Below are 21,736 nucleotides of genomic sequence, written 5' to 3' on the forward strand. Positions count from 1 at the left end.
GGTAATGATTAAAATTTGAACAAAATTTAATAAGCGCTTGATAACGCGATCGTTAACATTTAAGAAAGGTTAAATTAATTTTGATTTTGATTTTTCATAACTTTCCGACATCAAATTTGGAATAAAACTCATGGATTCTGACACATTTTTTATGCTCTTTCGATTGGTAATAATTAAAAATTAAACAAACTTTAATAAATTGGTTTTTGTAACCGTTAAACAATTAACGTTATGTTCTTCAGCTCAATGTATCAAATTACAAAAATTGCAACCAAAAACGTGGATGGAATTATGAATTTAATATTTTCTTTAAAAATGACTTATGTTGTGAATGATTTTATTTCGAAATTTAAACACAGAAATCATTGAATTTTTGAAGAAATACAGTTGCAACTTTTAGAAATAATTAAATTTCAAAAATTTTGCATTGAAATCATGTGAAAATATTTCAATTCTTCTAGAAAAATAAATATTCAAATACTTATTTAACTAAAATTAACTAAGTTTGAAATGTAATTTCATTTAGAAATTTTTAAAAAAATTAGTCTTTTGATAAATTAAAATTAAAATTTCTTCAAGATAGATAAATTCTCGTACATACCCAAATAGCACGGAAACTTGCAGCAAGATTGCTGCAAGTTTGCAGTGCAAGGTTTGAAAGTTTGTAAGGTAAGTTTGCAGCAAACTTGTGGCAAATATTAAAATGTCCTCCCTTGTCAAGTTTGCAGCAAAAACTTTCTGCAAACATGCTAAGCAAAATTGTTGAAAAGTTTCAAGATCAATTTGTAGCAAAATTGCGCTGAAAATTTTTAGAAATTTTAAAATGGAAGTTTTAGTAAACTAAATATTTAATAGTTTTATGGAAAATTATTTTGTCAATTTCTTTTGAATTTAAATAATTAAATCACAGAATAGAAAAGGAGAAATAACGAAACAATTGTGTTACATCTGGTCATTTTTTCGACTTTATTTCTTTTTTACTCTATATTTAATTTTTCCGCGTTTCTTATTTTCTTAACCCCTTCGCAGTGTAGCAGAAATAATGCTTCCGTGCCCCGTATGTGGGAAAATTTTTTTTTTTTTAAACTTGATATTACCATACCTAAGAATACCCATTGACAAGTTTATCGTATTGTGTCTACTTATTTTTTTTTTAGATGCTACCATAGGGGTCATACACACTTGTGGCACTACATTTTTATGCCTCTATATAGGTCAATAACAGTGAAGGGGTTAAGAAAAAACAACATCTGTTTATTTAAAAAATCATGTTATTTCTTCTTATTCACCGACTCATAATGTATCTGTTTTTTCTCTTATTTCTTTTTTTTAAGCAGATAATAAAGCGTGAAACCTTAGTGGTCGACATATACAGAATGCACTTTTTCCAAAAATCTAAGAAACTGAAACATCAGTAAGCAATAAAATTATAAAATACAACCATAAAAATCTTTTCGGAACTCTACAAGTGCATCCTCCAGATGTCGACCGCTGGGGCCCTTTTCCTTTTATTTTCGTTTTTCTTACGACAGGTCCCAGAGTCCCTGTCGCCAAGATTTCCTTCTGTTTGTAATAAAATTTGTCTAGTAAATTAAAATTATTAAATTAAAATTTGTCTAGGTTCCGAAAATATATATTATACTAAAATTCACACACATATAAATTTTTAATAACAATTAACTTTAATAATTAATTTCATTATTATTATTAATAAATAATTAAAATGTTATTTTTCAACAATTTATATTAAATTTTAATAAAAACTAATAATTGTCAAAATTTATAATTAATTATTGTTTAAAATTATTAATATAAGTAAAATTAATAATAAAAATTATAAAAAATATAAAATTAATAAATAAACAATTAAAATTTAATACAATTTAACAATAATTAAATTATTTTGATATTTAACAATAAATAATTATAAATAATTAAAATTTTAAATAATTACAACTATAATTTGTAGGTTAGGTTAAGTTATTATACAAATTAGTTAAAATTAATAATAATTATAGAAAATTATAAATAAATTAAATCTAAAAAAATGAATTATTCTTAAAAATCGTCGTAGAACCAAAATTTAAAAAGGGTTATGTAAATTAAGTCAAATAATAATTGTTAATAACAAATTATAATAAAAATCATTATTGTTTATAACAAAAAATTAATCTAATTGTAAAAAGATGCAAAATATAAAAGATCTCTCCTTCTTTGAGATTTTATCCCTACTTTTTGGAAATCTGTTTCTTTCAGGGACAACCCACAAAAGGTCTAAATTTTGAGTGGGGATAGACCCTTAAAAACGCATGTTTGCGTAAGTCAGCAGCTCATTCAAAAATTTTACATTCATTCAAAAAGTCATTCAAAGATTTACATTTTTACATTCAAACTCATAAAGAGTTATTCAGTTATTCAACATTCAAAATTTCTATTAACAAACTCTAAAGAGTCATTTTCAAATTCTTTCAACATTATAAGTTTCCAAAATTTAAAGTTATTTTACAAATTATAAAATTCCAATTTCTTTGATTAAAAAGTTATTCTAAAAAATTTTACATTCAGTGACAAGTTATTTTCAAAGTTATTTTCTGAATTTAAAATCTTGTTTAAATTCAATTCTTCAATTTCAACATCCAATTCTACGAGTTCCTGTTATTTTGATTGCTGACCAAACAACCTATCTTTGAATTCTAACGACGTTCTCCTAATTTTGCATCTTTAGGAAATCTATTATTTGAAAAATAAAAAAGTAAGTTTATATTTAAATTCTATTATTTCTTTCTTTTCTTAATCTTATCCATCTCTCAATTCCGATAAATTTCGTGCTATGGTGCGCGATATTTTATCAAATTCCAAAATTATAAATTTTTATTTTTTCATAATTATTGAAAACCTTTCCGAGAAATTTTAGTGCTACCAGTGCGCAATTATTTTCTCAATTCCTTTTAAAATCATTTCCTAACCTTCTAAAAATTTTATTTTCTCAACAAGAAATCCAATCGAAAAGATTCCTAAGTTGTTGGACGAAAGTCTAGACTTAAAAATTAAACAATTATTAAATTAATTATGTTATATCTCCGGATGTAACAATTGTTTGAAAGAAAATTTTTTTAATTTATTCTCAGTGACTTTATACATTTGAAAATATTTGTTATGGAACATTTTTAAAATTGAGTACAATTTATTAGCCCCGATGTTAGTGGCTTAAAAACATTAAAAATCGAGATTAGGTAAGTCAAAATATTTATAAATTTTTTAATTAAATACAAAATAGTTATAAAATGTTAAACAATACAATTTTTCTACAAATTGTTCTTGAAACTTTTCGACAATTTTGCTTAGCATGTTTGCAGAAAGTTTTTGCTGCAAACTTGCCAAGGGAAGACATTTCAATATTTGCCACAAGTTTGCTGCAAACTTACCTTACAAACTTTCAAACCTTGCACTGCAAACTTGCAGCAAACTTGCTGCAAGTTTCCGTGCTATTTGGGTAATTAAAAAAAGATTGCATTAAATTTCTAAATATTTGGAAGTTTTGAGAATTTAATTGAAATGAATTTTATAATTTAGAGAATTTCATTTTATTTTTAAAAATTATTTTTAAATGAGACAATCCATTATGTTTCGCCTAAAGTCGTTGCTGACTAATTTTTAAAAATTATAATATTTTGCAGAAATAATTCTTAAAGTATTAAAATCACGAAATAGAAAGAATTTTATAAAAAAAATCATTATTTATTGTAAAATATGAATTTAAAGTATAAGAGGTACTGAAAACTGTCAGTTTTTTAGGCAATATAAAATATCCAATAAAACATAGAATTTACCATTAAAATAAAAAACAAGTAGGGTGTCCTTTATGTTCATTTCATGAACATTTTTCTTTCTCATTATATGATGCAAAAAATTTGCTTCCTCATGGAGGAAGCATTAACACTGAAATTAATATACATAAAAAAATTGTGTTTCTTTAAATTCAAGTTTAAACATAAAATTATTGTATTCCTTGCATTATAATAAATCGATTGGTATGTATGATATATATTTAAATTATTATTATTATTTAAATTGAAAGAGTTAATAAAAGTTTAAAAAAAGGAATACAATTATTTTATATTTGAACATGAATTTAAATAAACACAAAATTTCTTTGTTAAAATGTAAATTTTTTATTTTTTAACTTTCATTAATTGTTTTAATTTAACGCAAATGTATACTTTATACATACCAGTCGATTCGTTTAAATGCAAGGAATACAATTATTTTATGTTTAAACTTGAATTTAAATAAAAACACAATTTTTTAGCTAAGACGTAAATTTTTTATTTCTTAAATTTCATTAATTTTTTTAATTTTATTCAAATGTATACTTTCTATATACTAATTGATTTGTTTCAATGCAAGGAATAAAATTATTTCATATCTAAACTTGAATTTAATTAAAAACATCGTTTTTTAGCTAAAATGAGAATTTTTGATTTTTTAACTTTCATTAATTCTTTAAATTTCAATCAAATCTATAATTTATATATATCAATCGATTCATCTTGACATAAAGAAGACGATTATATTATATATTACCTTAAATTTTTCGATTTAAAAATTTTTTCAATTAAAAAAAAATTTTTGGAAAAAAGACGATAAAATTTTTTTTTGGGGTATTTTTAAAAATCCTCTCGTCATTTTTGAGAGATTAATGTGTTAAATAAGCCTACCAAATTTTACCCAAATCCATTAAAACCTGTTAAAGATATCGTGTTCACAAAAAGTATCCACACACACATACATACATCCGGACAATTGATCAGGATCTCATATAACATGTTTCTATATAGAGGAAAATTTGTTTTCACCATTTTTAAAAATTTTATAAACGAAAGGACTACATAGCTTCCTCCACGAGGAAGCAAAATGATTGGAATTTAAATAGAATGAATAAATTTATCATTATAAGTTGATATAATGATTTTAAGATGCGAAATAATAGATAAAAAATGATTTTTAAGTGCATCTGTCAAATAACCTAATTTTGCGATTTTAATTCATTAATTATAAAAAATAGGACCCATTACATTAAATTGAAACATACCAAATCTAAAGTTCTTGGGATGGACTTTTAGAATTTCTTGACACTTTTCTTCTTTCTTCTTTATAAGTATAAAAATTTTCGAAATTAAAATAGCCACTTTGCTCATTTTCACGATTTTTGAACGTCAATAACTTTCTTGGAGAAAAATAATAAAATATAGGTCTTTGAAATTTATAAAATATATAAATATGGCAAATTAATTTTTAATAAATATTTTATAAAATTCACTGACTTTTCCAGGTTTCCCAGGATTTACCTGATTAAATAAAAATCCTTGAAAATTTCAGGTTTTCCCTAACCGTATCAACTGTATTTTCTCAAGAAAAGGAAAAGGAGAAAAGCGATGCAAGTGCAGGGGCGGCGAAACGAAAATTGTCTCTCTCCTCCACTCATCTGTAGGCAAACGAGAGTAAGAGTAACTGTGGACATTTTTGAATGTCAGTGTTCCGCTCACTCTCGTTCGTCTACAAATGAGCGAAAGAGATAGACAACCTTTGCATGGAAGAGGCAGCTCTCTTGACTCTATACAAACGTTTTTCCCGCTGTATAGGTCTCTTTGAAAAGTTACTCAAAATTTCACATGTTGAATATTCTCGAGTTCATCACGCAGCACGGTGTACTGCGTGCTATTAGATTCCCCCACTTCGACCACTCAATCACGATCATTTCAATTAAAATTTTTAAATATTTCTTTCTAAATAAAAATTATTGTTATTTTTATTAAACTATTTTAAATAAGCGCGTTTTTCCAATAAGAATTGCTTATAAGCATTAACGTGTAAATTTTTCCTTAAAAGTGCAGTCTGTCACAGTACTAAGTAAATGCAGAAATTTACCATTAATTTATAATTAATTAACAACCAATCAAAAAAGAAAAGTAAAATTCTCATTTTAATTCAATTTTAAGCATACCTTCGTTTTCTATTTCAGATGTTTCTCTGATTATATCACTCGTATCACTGTCAGTCGAGAAGTCATAAATATTTTCGTTTGATTCTGCAAAACCAAATTACAATTTTATAATTTCCTATCAATTAAAGACAGTTTTATAAAATTTATTTTTTACTTAAGAGATTATTTTACGTACCTTTTGTATTTGAATTCATTTTAGAATTAAAATAAAATTTTACACAAGTTTAAAAAACACTGTATTTACAAAAAAATTTAAACTTTAAATTTATTTAAATTTACACTGTAAAAAATTTGCAAACTTTAAAACAAAGAACAGGAATTAAAATATCGTAATCTGAAATACGTGTAATAAGATCAATTGAGATGACATATATATAATATATATATAATATTGTTATAAATATTGTTCACGGCAGATAGTGATGAGTATTAAATAAATAATAAACGAATGACGTTAAAGAAAATATATTTCAAATAGTGTGCACTTTTAAAATTATATAAAATATATGTACAATTGATTAATCTGCAGCATACTACCTTTAAACAATTAAAACTCACGACATATGATCGTTCACGATTGCGACCGGTTACATCGCCCAAGCGAATCTTTCTGAAAACCCTACTCCTAATCTTCTCATTCGATTCCCACGCTTTTCATTTCGTTTCGCTCGCTTTTCACTGACTTGCGCATAATTAAATAGGAAACACGAGTTTCCGTTTCAATTAAAATAAAATTTCTAACAATATATATGTCATATGTCTTCTATTTCCAAATTTACGAAATAATAATATAAATAAATCAATCTCCTTTGACATACTTAACTTTAAAACATTTTATAAATACAAACTTTACAAATGATACAAATTGAATTATTGAAAATAAAATAGCAATTTTCGAAAATAAAAGTTTCGATGAGGAAATATTTATAGCACTGAAAAAAAATTTATTTGGTCCAAATAATCGGTTACTTGTCTATTATCAAATAAATATTTACTTGAACCAAATAATTATTATTTGAGTCAAATAAACTTTATTTGAACCAATAAATTCTGTATTTGAAACAAATACCATTTAATTGATTCAAATAATAATTATTTGGTTCAAGTAAATATTTATTTGATAATAGACAAGTAACCGATTATTTGAACCAAATAAATTTTTTTTCAGTGTGGAAGTAAATATTTAAGAGACATGTAGAATCGTTTAATTTTGTTTATTAAATTAGTTTTAAAGTATTCTAAACAGCAATTAATATTCTATTCACTTTACGGGAATATTCCATCAATATTCACACATTATTATTATTATTATTAATTATTCTTATTTTATTATATTAAAACAATTAAATAAAAGTAAAATAAACGAAATGGAATCAAACGTAATATTACAAAAATAAGTATTTATAATAATTTACAATTACTATTATTTACTATTCACACACTAAAACAATTAAATATAAATAATGTAAATGAAAAGGAATGAAACGAGATAATTATTAGCGACGGCTAATATCTCGACATTATTGTAGGCTTCTCGGTGCGAGCAAGAACGGATCAACTTTTGACTAACGGCAAAAATAGTTATGTATTGTAGTTTTTTAAAATTAAAGGTGAGAAAAATGACAAATTGAATACATTCGAAAGTTTTATGTTATTAAGAATCGGAAAAACGAATTGCAGTGCAGTATGTTGAATCCGTTATTTGGATTTTAACGAATTGGAGTCCTAAGTTGAATCCATTCTCAATAGATAGTCCAATACGTTCGATTGAAAATGACGTATAAATAAAGAATCAGCGCATATATTTTAGTTATTTTAATAAATTTTTAGTTGCTTTTGTTGGAAATATTAATGCTTGATACGAGCAATCATTTCTTAAAAATTTCACTTTAATTTATTAAATACATAAATAGTTATTTCAATTTGAATACGCGATTTTTAACAATGTCTACTTGTTCCTTACCATACTTTCTGATGCTTTAAACGATTAAATTTTTTATGTAATAAAAATTACTAGTTCTAAAATATGTATTTTTAATGGGGCATAGACAGTCATCGACGCGAAAATAAACGGTTTTAATCTATTTTTTTGTAAAAAAATTAATGGCATTTTTTTATTATAACTTTTTCCATCATATTAATCTATATACGAAGAACATTTCGTAATTTTTTTGTTAAAAAATAATAAAAATTGTAAGCAGTATAACGAATTTAGTGTGGTTCTTGAAAAAAGGCTTTTAACGGGACACGATAAGTCCCGACAGGATCATCTGAAATTAAAAAAACCAAAAACATTTCGTTTGAAGATGAGTTTGTTTAATAATTGAGCGAGGTATTTCCTACCAAAAAATCAAAAATTATTTTGGAAATGTACCTCGCTTAAGTACTAAACAAACATGATTAAATAAATAAAAAAAAAGAATTTAATGATGATTAAGAAAATGACAAGAAAATAATAATGTGAACTTGAAAAAAAAGCTAATGAGAATAGGAGAATGAAATAAAATAAATTTTCAAGAAAAACTATTAATTCCCACATAGCACCTTTATTTCCAGGAAGTTTCCAGGATTGTCTACAGTAATTGTAATATATATATATATATATATAATTTATTAATATAAATTACTTTTTATTATATATTTATTATTTTATTATTATTATATTTTTTATGTATTTTTTATTTATTTAATATTTTTAAACTGTATTTATTACTCAAGATAATAAACATGAAAATTAAAGTTATAAATATAATAAAAAAATTAAAAAATTAATTAGGTATTTCATTTTCTTCCTTGATTTATGCCTTAACTTATGTTTATTTATTTTTGATATTAACGCAGAAATTTTTTGAAATAAATTCGGAGGGACTGGGGATTGAACCCGGGTTCGCCGCGCATAAAGCAACAACCTTACTAACTAACCTAACTAACCAACTATGGATGGAAAAAAAATCTTTCCCTTAAGCTTCAAGTAATCTCCCATTGGTTAACATTTGATTGATTAAAACGGCGGGATAATTCAAATAGGTTTCAATGAAAAAATTGAATATTCACATTATAATAATTAGGGTCAGCCGGGGTAAATCCGAACGGGGGGTAAATCCGAACGCTAATTATTTCAGCTTAATTAAAATTTTTTAAAAATAAGTTCGATATGAGAATTTTTACCTCAGATCCTCTTCAAGAGATTCTAAGTATTATCCCATTTTTCGTTTGTTAATTAGCAACAGCATAAATAAAGATAACGAGTATTGCAAAAAAGATTGAAAATCAAAGATGACACTCTTTCAGTATTTTGTCTCGTATTTGAAGAAAAAGAAGCTAAAAATTTATTTTATTATTTATAATTGTTTGTTATGAATACTAGAACAGAAACTATTTTTGATTTTTGCCTTCTGTAAAATTTTATTAATAATATCAGACCGTTCGTATTTACCCAGGAAAATTGGAAAACCGGGGTAAATCCGAACGGTATTTTCAATAATTTTTTTTTACATCAGAGTCACACAAAATTGTTTTTATTTCATTACACTATTATTTTAACATTATAAAAGTACATAGAAAAAAGTTTTTCTTTCTATACGTATCCTCGTTAGTAATTAATAAGCAGAAACTTAATCTCTGTTCTCTCGAAGGAGTGTTACAATTTTTTTGCCAAATGGTTTGTTGAAAAAAGTTTTTCAGGATCTTAATAAAATTTGGTATTCTACAGTTTTTGGGGTCGCTAATTACCAATTTGAAGTCAGTTTTTCAAAATTCAAAATGGCGGACGAGAATTAAAAAATTCATTGAATTCTCTCGAAAATTGTTACTCGGGGGGTTTCAGGGTCGCTGATTACGAATTTGGAGTTAGCAAATTTAATCATTTTTAAAAATAAGTTTTAGGAAAGTCTGCCATTTTGAATTTAAAAAACTTGACTTTTATTTTTGTATTTACATTCAATCACTCCAAAATACTTTCTGTATACTTGTATTTTTATAAACAAACTTGACGAATTTCAACCCTTACTGCGGGGTACCAATAATATTCTCTACCACTCTTAGTGGGAGTTAAACTTTATATTCATCCGCCTTTTTGCGGGAAACACATCCGCTCTGCGGGAAAGATAAAATAAGACTTGTTGAACAATAATTTGGTGGCAACGATCACACCCATTTGGTATATAATTTTAGGTGGTGGGAGGGTTGATTTTGCAATCCACACCTCGTTGTCTCCATGCAAGTTTTGGCAAACTTGCATTTTACTAGTGGCGTGATCGGTTCAACCACCTGATTTACTTTTATACTTTATATGTTTCCTCATTTTCCAGAATAATGTGGCAACTTCTATACAGTGTAAGTCCCACAATTTGAAGTTCAATAATCTGAACTCATTTGCGAAATAACCTTTGATTTAGAAATTAAATAAAATAGTAAAAAAAAATGAAATTATAAATATTAATTGAATTATTTAGAAGTATTATTTAAATATTCTAGTTCCCGAAACTTAATAGGTGAATGTGTTTGTGTTGTTCATGTTGTAGGTGTATAATTGGGAAGAATGTTTACGATATTTTAATAACAAATATTATTTCTAATGAATAATATTTAGCAAAAAAAATTAAAAATTACGGAAATCCGTCCGTAACATTGACCCAAGTATTTTTTTTTTAAAGAAAAAACTTATGTTATTGTTGAAACTTACTGAAAGCGTTCGGATTTACCCCGGTTGACCCTAATTTAATTGTCATATAATATAAAATAATTAAAAGTTTAATCAAATAAACTTTTAAAATTTGTTAATTATGAAAAAAAATTATTAAACTACACTTTAAGAGCATTTGAACCTTCGTGACGTCACAAATCATGGCGCATGACACGCAAACTTCTCAGGTATGTGAAAAGCACAATTTTGAATATTATTTAAAAAAACCTTTTGGAAAATGTTCAGAATAACATAGACTCTGTCTGTTATGTGCGGAAAATTCAAAATTTTGCGTTTAAAACGTTTTTTAAACAATGTTAAGGTCACAAATTATGGCGCATGACACGCAAACTTCTCAGGTATGTGAAAAGCACAATTTTGAATATTTTTTAAAAAAACCTTTTGGAAAATGTTCAGAGAAACATAGACTATGTCTGTTATGTGCGAAAAATTCAAAATTTTGCGTATAAAACGTTTTTTAAACAATGTTTAAGTTGGTTGTCACAAGTAAGGAAAAATACACGAATTGCTTATATGTAGGCATTGTTTAAAAAACGTTTTAAACGCAAAATTTTGAATTTTCCGCACATAACAGACAGAGTCTATGTTATTCTGAACATTTTCCAAAAGGTTTTTTTAAAAAATATTCAAAATTGTGCTTTTCACATACCTGAGAAGTTTGCGTGTCATGCGCCATGATTTGTGACGTCACGAAGGTTCAAATGCTCTTAATTTATTTTATAAAATAAAAATTATTAAATAAATAGAAAAATATTAAAGATTTTATCTTTAATGATATTTATTTTACTTTACTATTTTAAATTTATTGAATAATTTCAAAAAAAATTAGAAAAAAATATAAATTTAATTAAGAAACTATTAATTCATTAAAATTTATTCTTTTTAATAAATAAATTTAAAAAAAAATTTCTGCGTTAATATTAATAATAAATAAACTTAAGTTAAGGCAAAAATTAAAGAAGAGAATGAAATAATTAATTAATTAAAAAATTTTTTTTTTATTATATTTATAACTTTAATTTTCATGTTTATTATCTTAAGTAATAAATACAGTTTTAAAATATTAAATAAATAAAAAATATAATAATAATAAAATAATAAAAACCGCTGCCAAGTTGAAGTATGTATTTTTGTGTTCATTCCATGAACACTTTGCTTCCTCATGGAGATATTTTGCGATCAGTTTACGATTTTTTATTTATATTTATTTATATAATAATAAGTAAAAAATTAAACTAAAAATTAAAATAAAATAATGTGTGTATAACTTTATATTTAAAAATGATTGGTATTTAGCCAATTTCATTAAAAATGATATTAAAATTTTTTCTACTACTGTTTTTTTTAATTTTTTTAGGTGTATGAAATATAATAGAAAAAAGTTAAATAGTTTTTTAACTGGAAGTATTTCAATGACATTGATTGAATTATATTATTAAAAATGTCAATAACTTTGGATAAAGTAATCGTAAAATGTTCGTTAACAGGTCAAAAGATGCGTCTTGAAAATCTCTACAAAATGAAACTAAAAAAACTGTAGGTGTCATAACATTTTTTTAAAGTTATAAGCAAAAAACGATTTTTTATGATTTTTAAAATGTCAATAACTTTGGATAAAATGATAGCAGATTGTTCGTCAATAGCTCAAAAAATGCGTCTTAAAAAACTCTACAAAATTAAGTAAAAACATCCCAACTTTCAAAACATGTGTTTCAAGTTATGGGCAAAAAACGATTTTTCAAAAATTTTAAAAGTCAAAAAAAATATAGTTAATATGTATTAATTTGTCCCAAAGTTTTCTCATTTTATGTCCCCAAGTGAGATCTACAATTTAAAAAAAAATTCAGCCCTAAAGCTCTTATAGAATTTGAGATATTTATGAAAATGTAATGTATACACACACACACACACATACGGAATGACATTTTCTAAAAATGTCATTTTTGGATTCCTGAGGTCAAAAAACATAAAGATATGTCAAAAAAATGAGTTCGAAAAATTTCGCGAAAACAATACTTCCTCCATGAGGAAGCAATATATAATAAAAAATAACTTATATTAATAAATTATATAATATATATATATATATTGCAATTACTGTAGACAATTTTATAGTAAATTCTTGGAAAATAACAATTTAAAAATTTATGAATTTTCCTATGCAATATTCCTGATAATTTACTAAGATAATTTTTTGGAACTTAACCAAGGAAGTTAACAGGAAGTTAATAATAAGGGAAACTACCGTACCTAAGACATTTTCAGATTCAGTGAAATAAGCAGGAAGTTTCCACAAAGTTACCAGTGGAAACTTCCGAAGTTACCTTGAATATTTTCCTGGAAACTTCCTGGAAATAAAGGTGCTATGTGGGAATTAATAGTTTTTCTTGATAATTTATTTTATTTCATTCTCCTACTCTCATTACCTTTTTTTCAAGTTCACATTATTATTTTCTTTTCATTTTCTTAATCATCATTAAATTAATTTTTTTTATTTATTTAATCATGTTTGTTTAGTACTTAAGCGAGGTACATTTCCAAAATAATTTTTGATTTTTTGGTAGGAAATACCTCGCTCAATTATTAAACAAACATGATTAAATAAATAAAAAAAAATAATTTAATGATGATTAAGAAAATGAAAAGAAAATAATAATGTGAACTTGAAAAAAAGGTAATGAGAGTAGGAGAATGAAATAAAATAAATTATCAAGAAAAACTATTAATTCCCACATAGCACCTTTATTTCCAGGAAGTTTCCAGGAAAATATTCAAGGTAACTTCGGAAGTTTCCACTGGTAACTTTGTGGAAACTTCCTGCTTATTTCACTGAATCTGAAAATGTCTTAGGTACGGTAGTTTCCCTTATTATTAACTTCCTGTTAACTTCCTTGGTTAAGTTCCAAAAAATTATCTTAGTAAATTATCAGGAATATTGCATAGGAAAATTCATAAATTTTTAAATTGTTATTTTCCAAGAATTTACTATAAAATTGTCTACAGTAATTGCAATATATATATATATATTATATAATTTATTAATATAAGTTATTTTTTATTATATATTGCTTCCTCATGGAGGAAGTATTGTTTTCGCGAAATTTTTCGAACTCATTTTTTTGACATATCTTTATGTTTTTTGACCTCAGGAATCCAAAAATGACATTTTTAGAAAATGTCATTCCGTATGTGTGTGTGTGTGTGTATACATTACATTTTCATAAATATCTCAAATTCTATAAGAGCTTTAGGGCTGAATTTTTTTTTAAATTGTAGATCTCACTTGGGGACATAAAATGAGAAAACTTTGGGACAAATTAATACATATTAACTATATTTTTTTTGACTTTTAAAATTTTTGAAAAATCGTTTTTTGCCCATAACTTGAAACACATGTTTTGAAAGTTGAGATGTTTTTACTTAATTTTGTAGAGTTTTTTAAGACGCATTTTTTGAGCTATTGACGAACAATCTGCTATCATTTTATCCAAAGTTATTGACATTTTAAAAATACGTATAATTATACGTCAAGTTACTTTGTCTTCGACATATTTTTTCTGCACTTAATTGTCTTCTTTTGAAACAACAAAAGAGTTTTTTAAAGGTGTTAAAGTTTATCAATCTTCCAAGTCAATTGTAATATTTAAAAGAAAGAAAAATAAAAAACGATCAACGTTTCGACAGCACAGCTGTCCTCATCAGAAGCGAAAAAAGAAATTTCGTGACTTCTGTTCAGTGTTCACTTCTTTTTTCGTTTCTGATGAGGACAGCTGTGCTGTCGAAACGTTAAAAAAAGGGATCGTTTTTTATTTTTATTTTCCTTTTTTTTAAATATTACAATTGACTTGGAAGATTGATAAACTTTAAAACCTTTAATATACAGTCACCAAGTGATAAATTCAATATTATTGAAAAAAGAGTTTTTTGTTGATCGTATAGCAGTGACTCGCATAATACGTCTTTATTGCTCGCACACTTCACTGCAACGTATGTGAAAAGTTCGCTGACATTGCTAACAAATACTTACAGTAAAACCCCGTTTATCCGAGCTCGCTTTATCCGAGGTAGGTCCGGTCCACATTAGCTCGGATAACCGGAGTCCCACTGTACATACAAAGACAGGTGGCTCTAGTGTGATAAAACAAAATAAACGCAATGGCTCAACCCTGACCATTGTCCAACCCTGACTACTCTCCCCTAATAAAATAATTAATAATTTTTCTTGAAAATTTATTTTATTTCATTCTATTACTCTTGTTACCATTTTTTTAAGTTCACATTATTATTTGCTTGTCATTTTCTTAATCATCATTTAAATTCTTTTTTTTATTTATTTATTTAATCAAATTCTATTTTATTTCGTTTTATATACCGTCAATAAAAATGCATAGATTCCACATAACTCGATATTCACTGTCGGTAAAAAAGAACAGCTCTTACCTGCTGAATCGCTTATTTTAATTTCGCTGATTATTTTATTATTTTATTTTCATAAAATTGCATTTTTTTTACATAATTCTGTTATTTTTACAATTTCTTTGCATTCCTTTATTCATACGAAATCAATTTTCGAACATTTAAAGCGCTAATTCTTAATTTATACGTCATTTGCAATAGAACGTATTGGATTATCTATTTTGAACGGATTCAACTTAGGACTCCAATCCGTTAAAATCCAAATAACGAATAAAACATACCGCACTGCAATTCGTTTTCCCGGTTCGTGCAATTCGTTTCCTTCCTCAAAACAGGAAAGCTTTGTATGTAACCGCCTAGATACGGTTAAAGTTGAGTAGTTGATAATCACAGATGGATCACAGCAAGATACCCAGCAAACACTGTTATATAATAGTTATGTAGCAATTATATAACCAAAAATCACATGTGATATCACAGGTGATAAACGTGTGATTGAAAATGTCGTAATATAATGGTCACAGTGATATTACTGTTACAAGCACTATGATATAACAGTTATGTAACTTTGTGCCAATAAATTTGTGATTCTTGGTGATAAGTGCTTTGTGATATAACAATTATGTAATAGTGTTTTTTCATTTTTGAAATTTTACTGGATTCTATAATACTGTTACATATATATGTATATATATATATATATATATATATGAGAGATTCTTTTTTAACCGCCCCAGTCCAAAAAGTCAATGTTAAAAAAGTCAATTTAAAAAAAAAATTTTTGACCCCTTTTTTTCAAAATCAACCCTTATTTTTCGATTTTCACCCCTTCGGGTATTTTTTTTTTATTTTGATTGGAAAGCTGAGGTTTTTTCCCATGAGCTATGTAAATATGAAAGTGGGACAACAATAATTTTGAGAGAAACAGAATATTAAAGTAGGCGGTGCCGATAACGGGTATACCTGGAGATCATCTTCGAGGATATAGGTAGGCACCGCCTAATTTTATATTATGTTTGTCACAAAATTATTGTTGTCCCACTTTCATATTTACATAGCTCATGGGAAAAAACCTCAGCTTTCCAATGAAAATAAAAAAAAAAAAAAAATTCTCGAAGGGGTGAAATCGAAAAATAAGGGTTGATTTTGAAAAAAAGGGTTCAAAATTTTTTTTTTTAAAGAACCCCGCACCATTTACATGGGAATTTGGGGTCCGGTGAAATTTTCTGCAACTGTATAATTTTGTAGTTTTTGACCTCCTGAACAAAAAATGTAAATGGCAAAATTCAAAAAAATGTGCAGATTTTTTAAAAATTGAGGTTTAAGTTTAAAAAATAGTGTTACAAGCGGAAAAAATTCAAAAATGAGTAAAACCAAAAGAGGTAAACAAACTGTCTTAAAACTCGCTAGTCGAGGGTTTTCGGGGTCGCTCATTACGAATTCGATATCAATTTTTGAAAATCCAAAATGGCGGATCCAAAATGGCCGACGATTTTTTTAAATACATTGAATTCCCTTAAATCTTGTTACTCGGGGGTTTTCGGGGTCGCTAATTACGAATTCGATGATAGTTTTTCAAAATTCAAAATACCGGATGCGAAAAAAGGTTTAAAAATTATTTTTTTAACGTGTTTTAAGAAAGTTTGTTTAGTTCTTTTGGTTTTACTCATTTTTGAATTTTTTTCGCTTTTAACACTATTTTTTAAACTTAAACCTCAATTTTTAAATAATCTGTCCATTTTTTTGGAATTTTGCCATTTACATTTTTTGTTCAGGAGGTCAAAAACTACAAAAGTTCAAAGTTGCAGAAAATTTCACCGGACCCCAAATTCTCATGTAAATGGTGCGGTGTTCTTTCGTAAACATTTTTGAAAAGTACGTGAAAAATGCATTAAAATTCATTATAGATAAATTAAAATCCATTAACTTTTGTCATAGTTATACGGATATGAAAATGACAATGTTACCCTTAACGGCACCCTTACCATATCGGCACCGCCTACTTTAATATTCTGTTTCTCACAAAATTATTGTTGTCCCACTTTCATATTTACATAGCTCATGGGAAAAAACCTCAGCTTTCCAATGAAAATAAAAAAAAATACCCGAAGGGGTAAAAATAGAAAAATAAGGGTTGATTATGAAAAAAGGGGTAAAAATTTAAAAAAAAAGAAATACATTTTTGAAAAGTACGTGAAAAATGCATTAAAATTCATTATAGATAAATTAAAATCCATTAACTTTTGTCATAGTTATACGAATTTGAATATGACAATGTTACCCTAACGTCAAAACTTCAACCCCTTCTACTTTCTACAAATATTTTTTTAATGAGTTTATATTTTAGGGATTTATTACTATCATATAGGACAACAATTGAGGAGTTTAGTCAAATAACTCGACCTACGCTCGGTGGATCGCTGAGAAGCCAGTCAGTGGTAACAAATATAGGAAAAAATAAAAACTCAAAATTTTTTTATTTTAAAAACACTATCTTGTAGCAAATCAAAAGGCACAACTTTTTTCTTATTGCCTTTTTTTATAGAACTAATATTTTGGACAATAAAAATTAAAAACTGACAAATTTTCATTTTGAAATTTAATTAAGTTTTAAAACATAAATTGCCTTCCTGAGTACAAATATTAATGAATTTGATTGGAATTTGGTATGTGTACTCACTTGGGTCTCCTGAAACCGACAAAGTCTTTAAAATCTTGAAAACTATTCATTGTTTATAATTTTTTTGTTATAAATAATGAGGTGTCATCAATGAAACTTTCTTATTTTCAAAGAGAAAAAGTATGCAGGGAACTTTTGAGTTCAGAGAACTTCCAGTGAGAAAGTTGTTCCTCACTATTTCAGGAAGTTTTTGGAAAATTTCAAATAAATTTATTAAAAAACAAAAAAGTTATACAATTTTTAATGAAGCTCGCGCTGCGCGTGTGGTTTAAGGTTAACTCCAGAAACGTGAAAACTGTCTGTTTTCAAACTTTTATCACTCACAATTATGTTCTTAATTTATTTCAATAATTTTTTTTATAATTTTATTAGTAATAATTTTATTAGTTAACAAACTTCATCACATTATATATATATATATATATATATATTCTAAAGCTTTTTTATTTTTACAATTCTTTTACTTAACACAATAGTTAATACTGATAGCTTGTACTTAACTAAAACATTATACATTATTTATCTACATAGTATGTCTCTTAACAATAAAATAGATTGAATGTTTTTAATATTTTAAAACATTTATAAGAAGAACATAAAACATTCTTATCACACATTCAAGTAATAACTTTTAAGGTTGTTTTATACAGAGAATTATTTAAGTAATTTCTAAGTTACAATATTATTATGAATACATTTTTTTCAGGCATCTTTAATTACGTTTACATACGCATACAATTAACATATAAATAAATATTTTCAATTTCAATTAAATTTTGAAATAATGCTTTTAAAGCACTTAATAGTAAATTTCTATTAATTTTCTGAATGTTTCTCAATTCTTTTTGAAAGAATTTTAACTATATTTTTTTCATTTTATATGAGATTTTGTTGGTTTTATTATTGACTTATCAAATAAATCATTAAAAAACTGTTTGCCCTTAGGACTTAAGTATTTAATTAAAGACTGTACATCTTTAATTTTTTCTTTGCTGATTCCAACTTTGGGAGGGCAAGAAATGTTTAACAAGTTATCCAATTCAAGATCAGAAGTTAATTTATATTGAAATGGTTTTTGATTGTAACTTTTAAATTGTTCAATTTCGCCATTTGGAAAATAAGTTATTTTTACTGATTCGCTAATTTTCATGTTCTTTGGTACATTTATATCATTTGGGTGGAAAACTTTAAAATCATGCATTCTAATATCGGCATCTTTAATAAGTGTAAAAGGAGGATTTCTTGCGCTTTTAATTATTTTAAGATTATCCTCAAAAGTTTTCGATTGTTTCCACTTTCTTTTTCTTTATACCGTACATACCAAAATTCCTATCGCACGAACAATAGGAATGACCCCGAACAGGATATATGTGCTGAATTTCTAGTTGTAATTTTTTTGAAAGTAAAGATAAAAAGGATAATATTAAGTAATTTTTATTTTGTCCACCACAGCTGTCAGAAAATAGATAAATTTTATCATAACAACTTATATCAAGTTCACGTTGGATGGAGTCAAAAAGAAAATTACACACCGTGTTTCCACCTTTTTTTAAATTGCCTTCTAAAAACTATACATATAACTCCTTTTATGTCTGCCAAAAACGTTTGCATTAAAAATGTGAAGCCAAATTAGTCGCTTATAAAACTGCTCAGTGACAGGAAGTTTTGGTAGAGCTAAATTTTGACCGAAATCAAATTCCATACATAAAAGATTTTTTTCTGATAAGATAGTATTTTTTAAAAGTTTATATTCTTCCACACTTTGTTTATGACAGTAAAAATCCTCATTAATGTCGTCAACAATTTTAAATTCGAAACATAAATTGCAAACGTCTGTTTTTGGTTTGGAGAAAGAAAAATTTAAATTCTTATTAAAATAATTGCAATATGATTTCTGTGTTATTGGTGGCGCTTTCCCAATCTTATTCGTATAATATTCAACAAATAATAAATACAATTTTGTTAAAGTCAACTCTGAATTTTCAAAATAAAGACGACTCGATTTTCCTAGACTGTAGTGAGACTGAGAATGAGGAATAGACAAACAGTGTTCGCGAATAAGCTGTTTCAAATTACAAGTATATCGAGTAACGTGATTATTGTGTCTTCCCGAATTATTTTGAAGAGATTCATTGTTAATTAGCTTCTTTTGAAGGACAGTGAATTTTCCAGAAACAGAAGTGTACTCTTCTCCCTATTGAAATAAATAAATAAATGTCACTACATATTTATAAGTTATAATTAATGTCAAAATAACAATAAAGGAAAACTTTAAACAAAAAATATTTAAATATTGTTAAAATTAGTTAATTAAGGTAAACATAAAACAATGCTTCCACAATGCGCACTTTAAAAAAAATTTTTAATACTTATTTTTTATTAAATTATAAACTGACAAACAAATTTTTGCTTTTTTTCAAAATGCTTTCAGAACAATTTTTTTTAAATAGAAGAAATGTTTACTGAAAACACAGACCATTATAAAAAAGTTATTCAAATTAAAGTCATTATTTATAACACTAATTAAAACTATCATTACAATAAAGTAAAATAATAAACCTTACCCTATTTCTTTGACATTTTCTTATGTTTTGTATCCAAAAAATTTCATTTCTATTTCTTTTCCTTCTTCTAACAATATTTTCGTTTATTAACATTTTTCTAATTCAAATTTTTTTAATTATAGTTATATTAACTATTAACTATATTATAATAATAAGATGCCGAAAATAGAACTATTCAGTTGACAATTACAACCAACACTAGTTGGTTAAAGTTTATTGAAGGTAAAGTTCTTAATTGGTTTGTTTATAAACAATCATAATATCAATAAGCAAAAGTAATCACGTCTACGTTTCAATTGAAATTTGTATTAGAAATTATAAATAGTACTTTCATTAAATAATATTACGAATAAAATCAATTTTTTATAAAAATGAAACAAAATTATTGATCTTATTACTGTGCAGAAGTGAACTAATAAAATTATTATTATTTAATAAAATTATTATTATTTAATAAAATTATTATGACTAATAAAATTATAAAAAAAATTATTGAAATAAATTAAGAACATAATTGTGAGTGATAAAAGTTTGAAAATAGACAGTTTTCACGTTTCTGGAGTTAACCTTAAACCACACGCGCTGCGCGAGCTTTATTAAAAATTGTATAACTTTTTTGTTTTTTAATAAATTTATTTAAAATTTTCCAAAAACTTCCTGAAATAGTGAGGAACAACTTTCTCACTGGAAGTTCTCTGAACTCAAAAGTTCCCTGCATACTTTTTCTCTTTGAAAATAAGAAAGTTTCATTGATGACACCTCATTATTTATAACAAAAAAATTATAAACAATGAATAGTTTTCAAGATTTTAAAGACTTTGTCGGTTTCAGGAGACCCAAGTGAGTACACATACCAAATTCCAATCAAATTCATTAATATTTGTACTCAGGAAGGCGATTTATGTTTTAAAATTTAATTAAATTTCAAAATGAAAATTTGTCAGTTTTTAATTTTTATTGTCCAAAATATTAGTTCTATAAAAAAAAGGCAATAAGAAAAAAGTTGTGCCTTTTGATTTGCTACAAGATAGTGTTTTTAAAATAAAAAAATTTTGAGTTTTTATTTTTTCCTATATTTGTTACCACTGACTGGCTTCTCAGCGATCCGCCGAGCGTAGGTCGAGTTATTTGACTGAACTTCTCAATTTACCAAAGTATGAAGCCAATCCCAGAACATTGACTTTTTGGGCTGGGGCGATTGAAAAAGAATCTCTCATATATATATATATATATATATATATATACATGGACGTATATATACGTCTGATTTCAATCACAATAATAACTTAATTATTATTAATACTTTTACAATTTCAAAGGAAATGATATTATTAAAATTAAAAAATTTAAATATTAAAAAAGGCGCA

General features: G+C 25.7%; 2 protein-coding genes across 5 annotated transcripts in view; one reads left to right on the top strand and one right to left on the bottom strand.

Moving 5' to 3' along the window:
- LOC127282131 (optineurin) overlaps positions 1–21,736 on the top strand; it is a 79,747-nt gene that overhangs the window by 41,715 nt on the left and 16,296 nt on the right. The gene's annotated exons all lie outside the window — the stretch shown is intronic.
- Positions 18,359–20,548, bottom strand: LOC127282134 (uncharacterized). Its single transcript, XM_051306233.1, has 2 exons — positions 20,370–20,548; positions 18,359–19,999 (listed from the first exon to the last, which is right to left on the bottom strand). Exons 1-2 carry the CDS (start codon positions 20,460–20,462, stop codon positions 19,367–19,369), a joined length of 726 nt encoding a protein of 241 aa, XP_051162190.1. The 5' UTR covers positions 20,463–20,548; the 3' UTR covers positions 18,359–19,366.

Source organism: Leptopilina boulardi, unplaced genomic scaffold, assembly GCF_019393585.1.
Source record: "Leptopilina boulardi isolate dan_hultmark-lab unplaced genomic scaffold, ZJU_Lbou_2.1 LbouV2_281, whole genome shotgun sequence".
Lineage (NCBI taxonomy): Eukaryota > Metazoa > Arthropoda > Insecta > Hymenoptera > Figitidae > Leptopilina > Leptopilina boulardi.

Excerpts from the sequence above, each read along its gene's own strand:
- LOC127282134 (XM_051306233.1), bottom strand. The coding sequence starts at position 20,462 with ATGTTAATAAACGAAAATATTGTTAGAAGAAGGAAAAGAAATAGAAAT. Across the intron at positions 20,000-20,369 it reads GAAAATGTCAAAGAAATAGG|GGAGAAGAGTACACTTCTGT; the intron begins GTAAGGTTTATT and ends TTATTTCAATAG.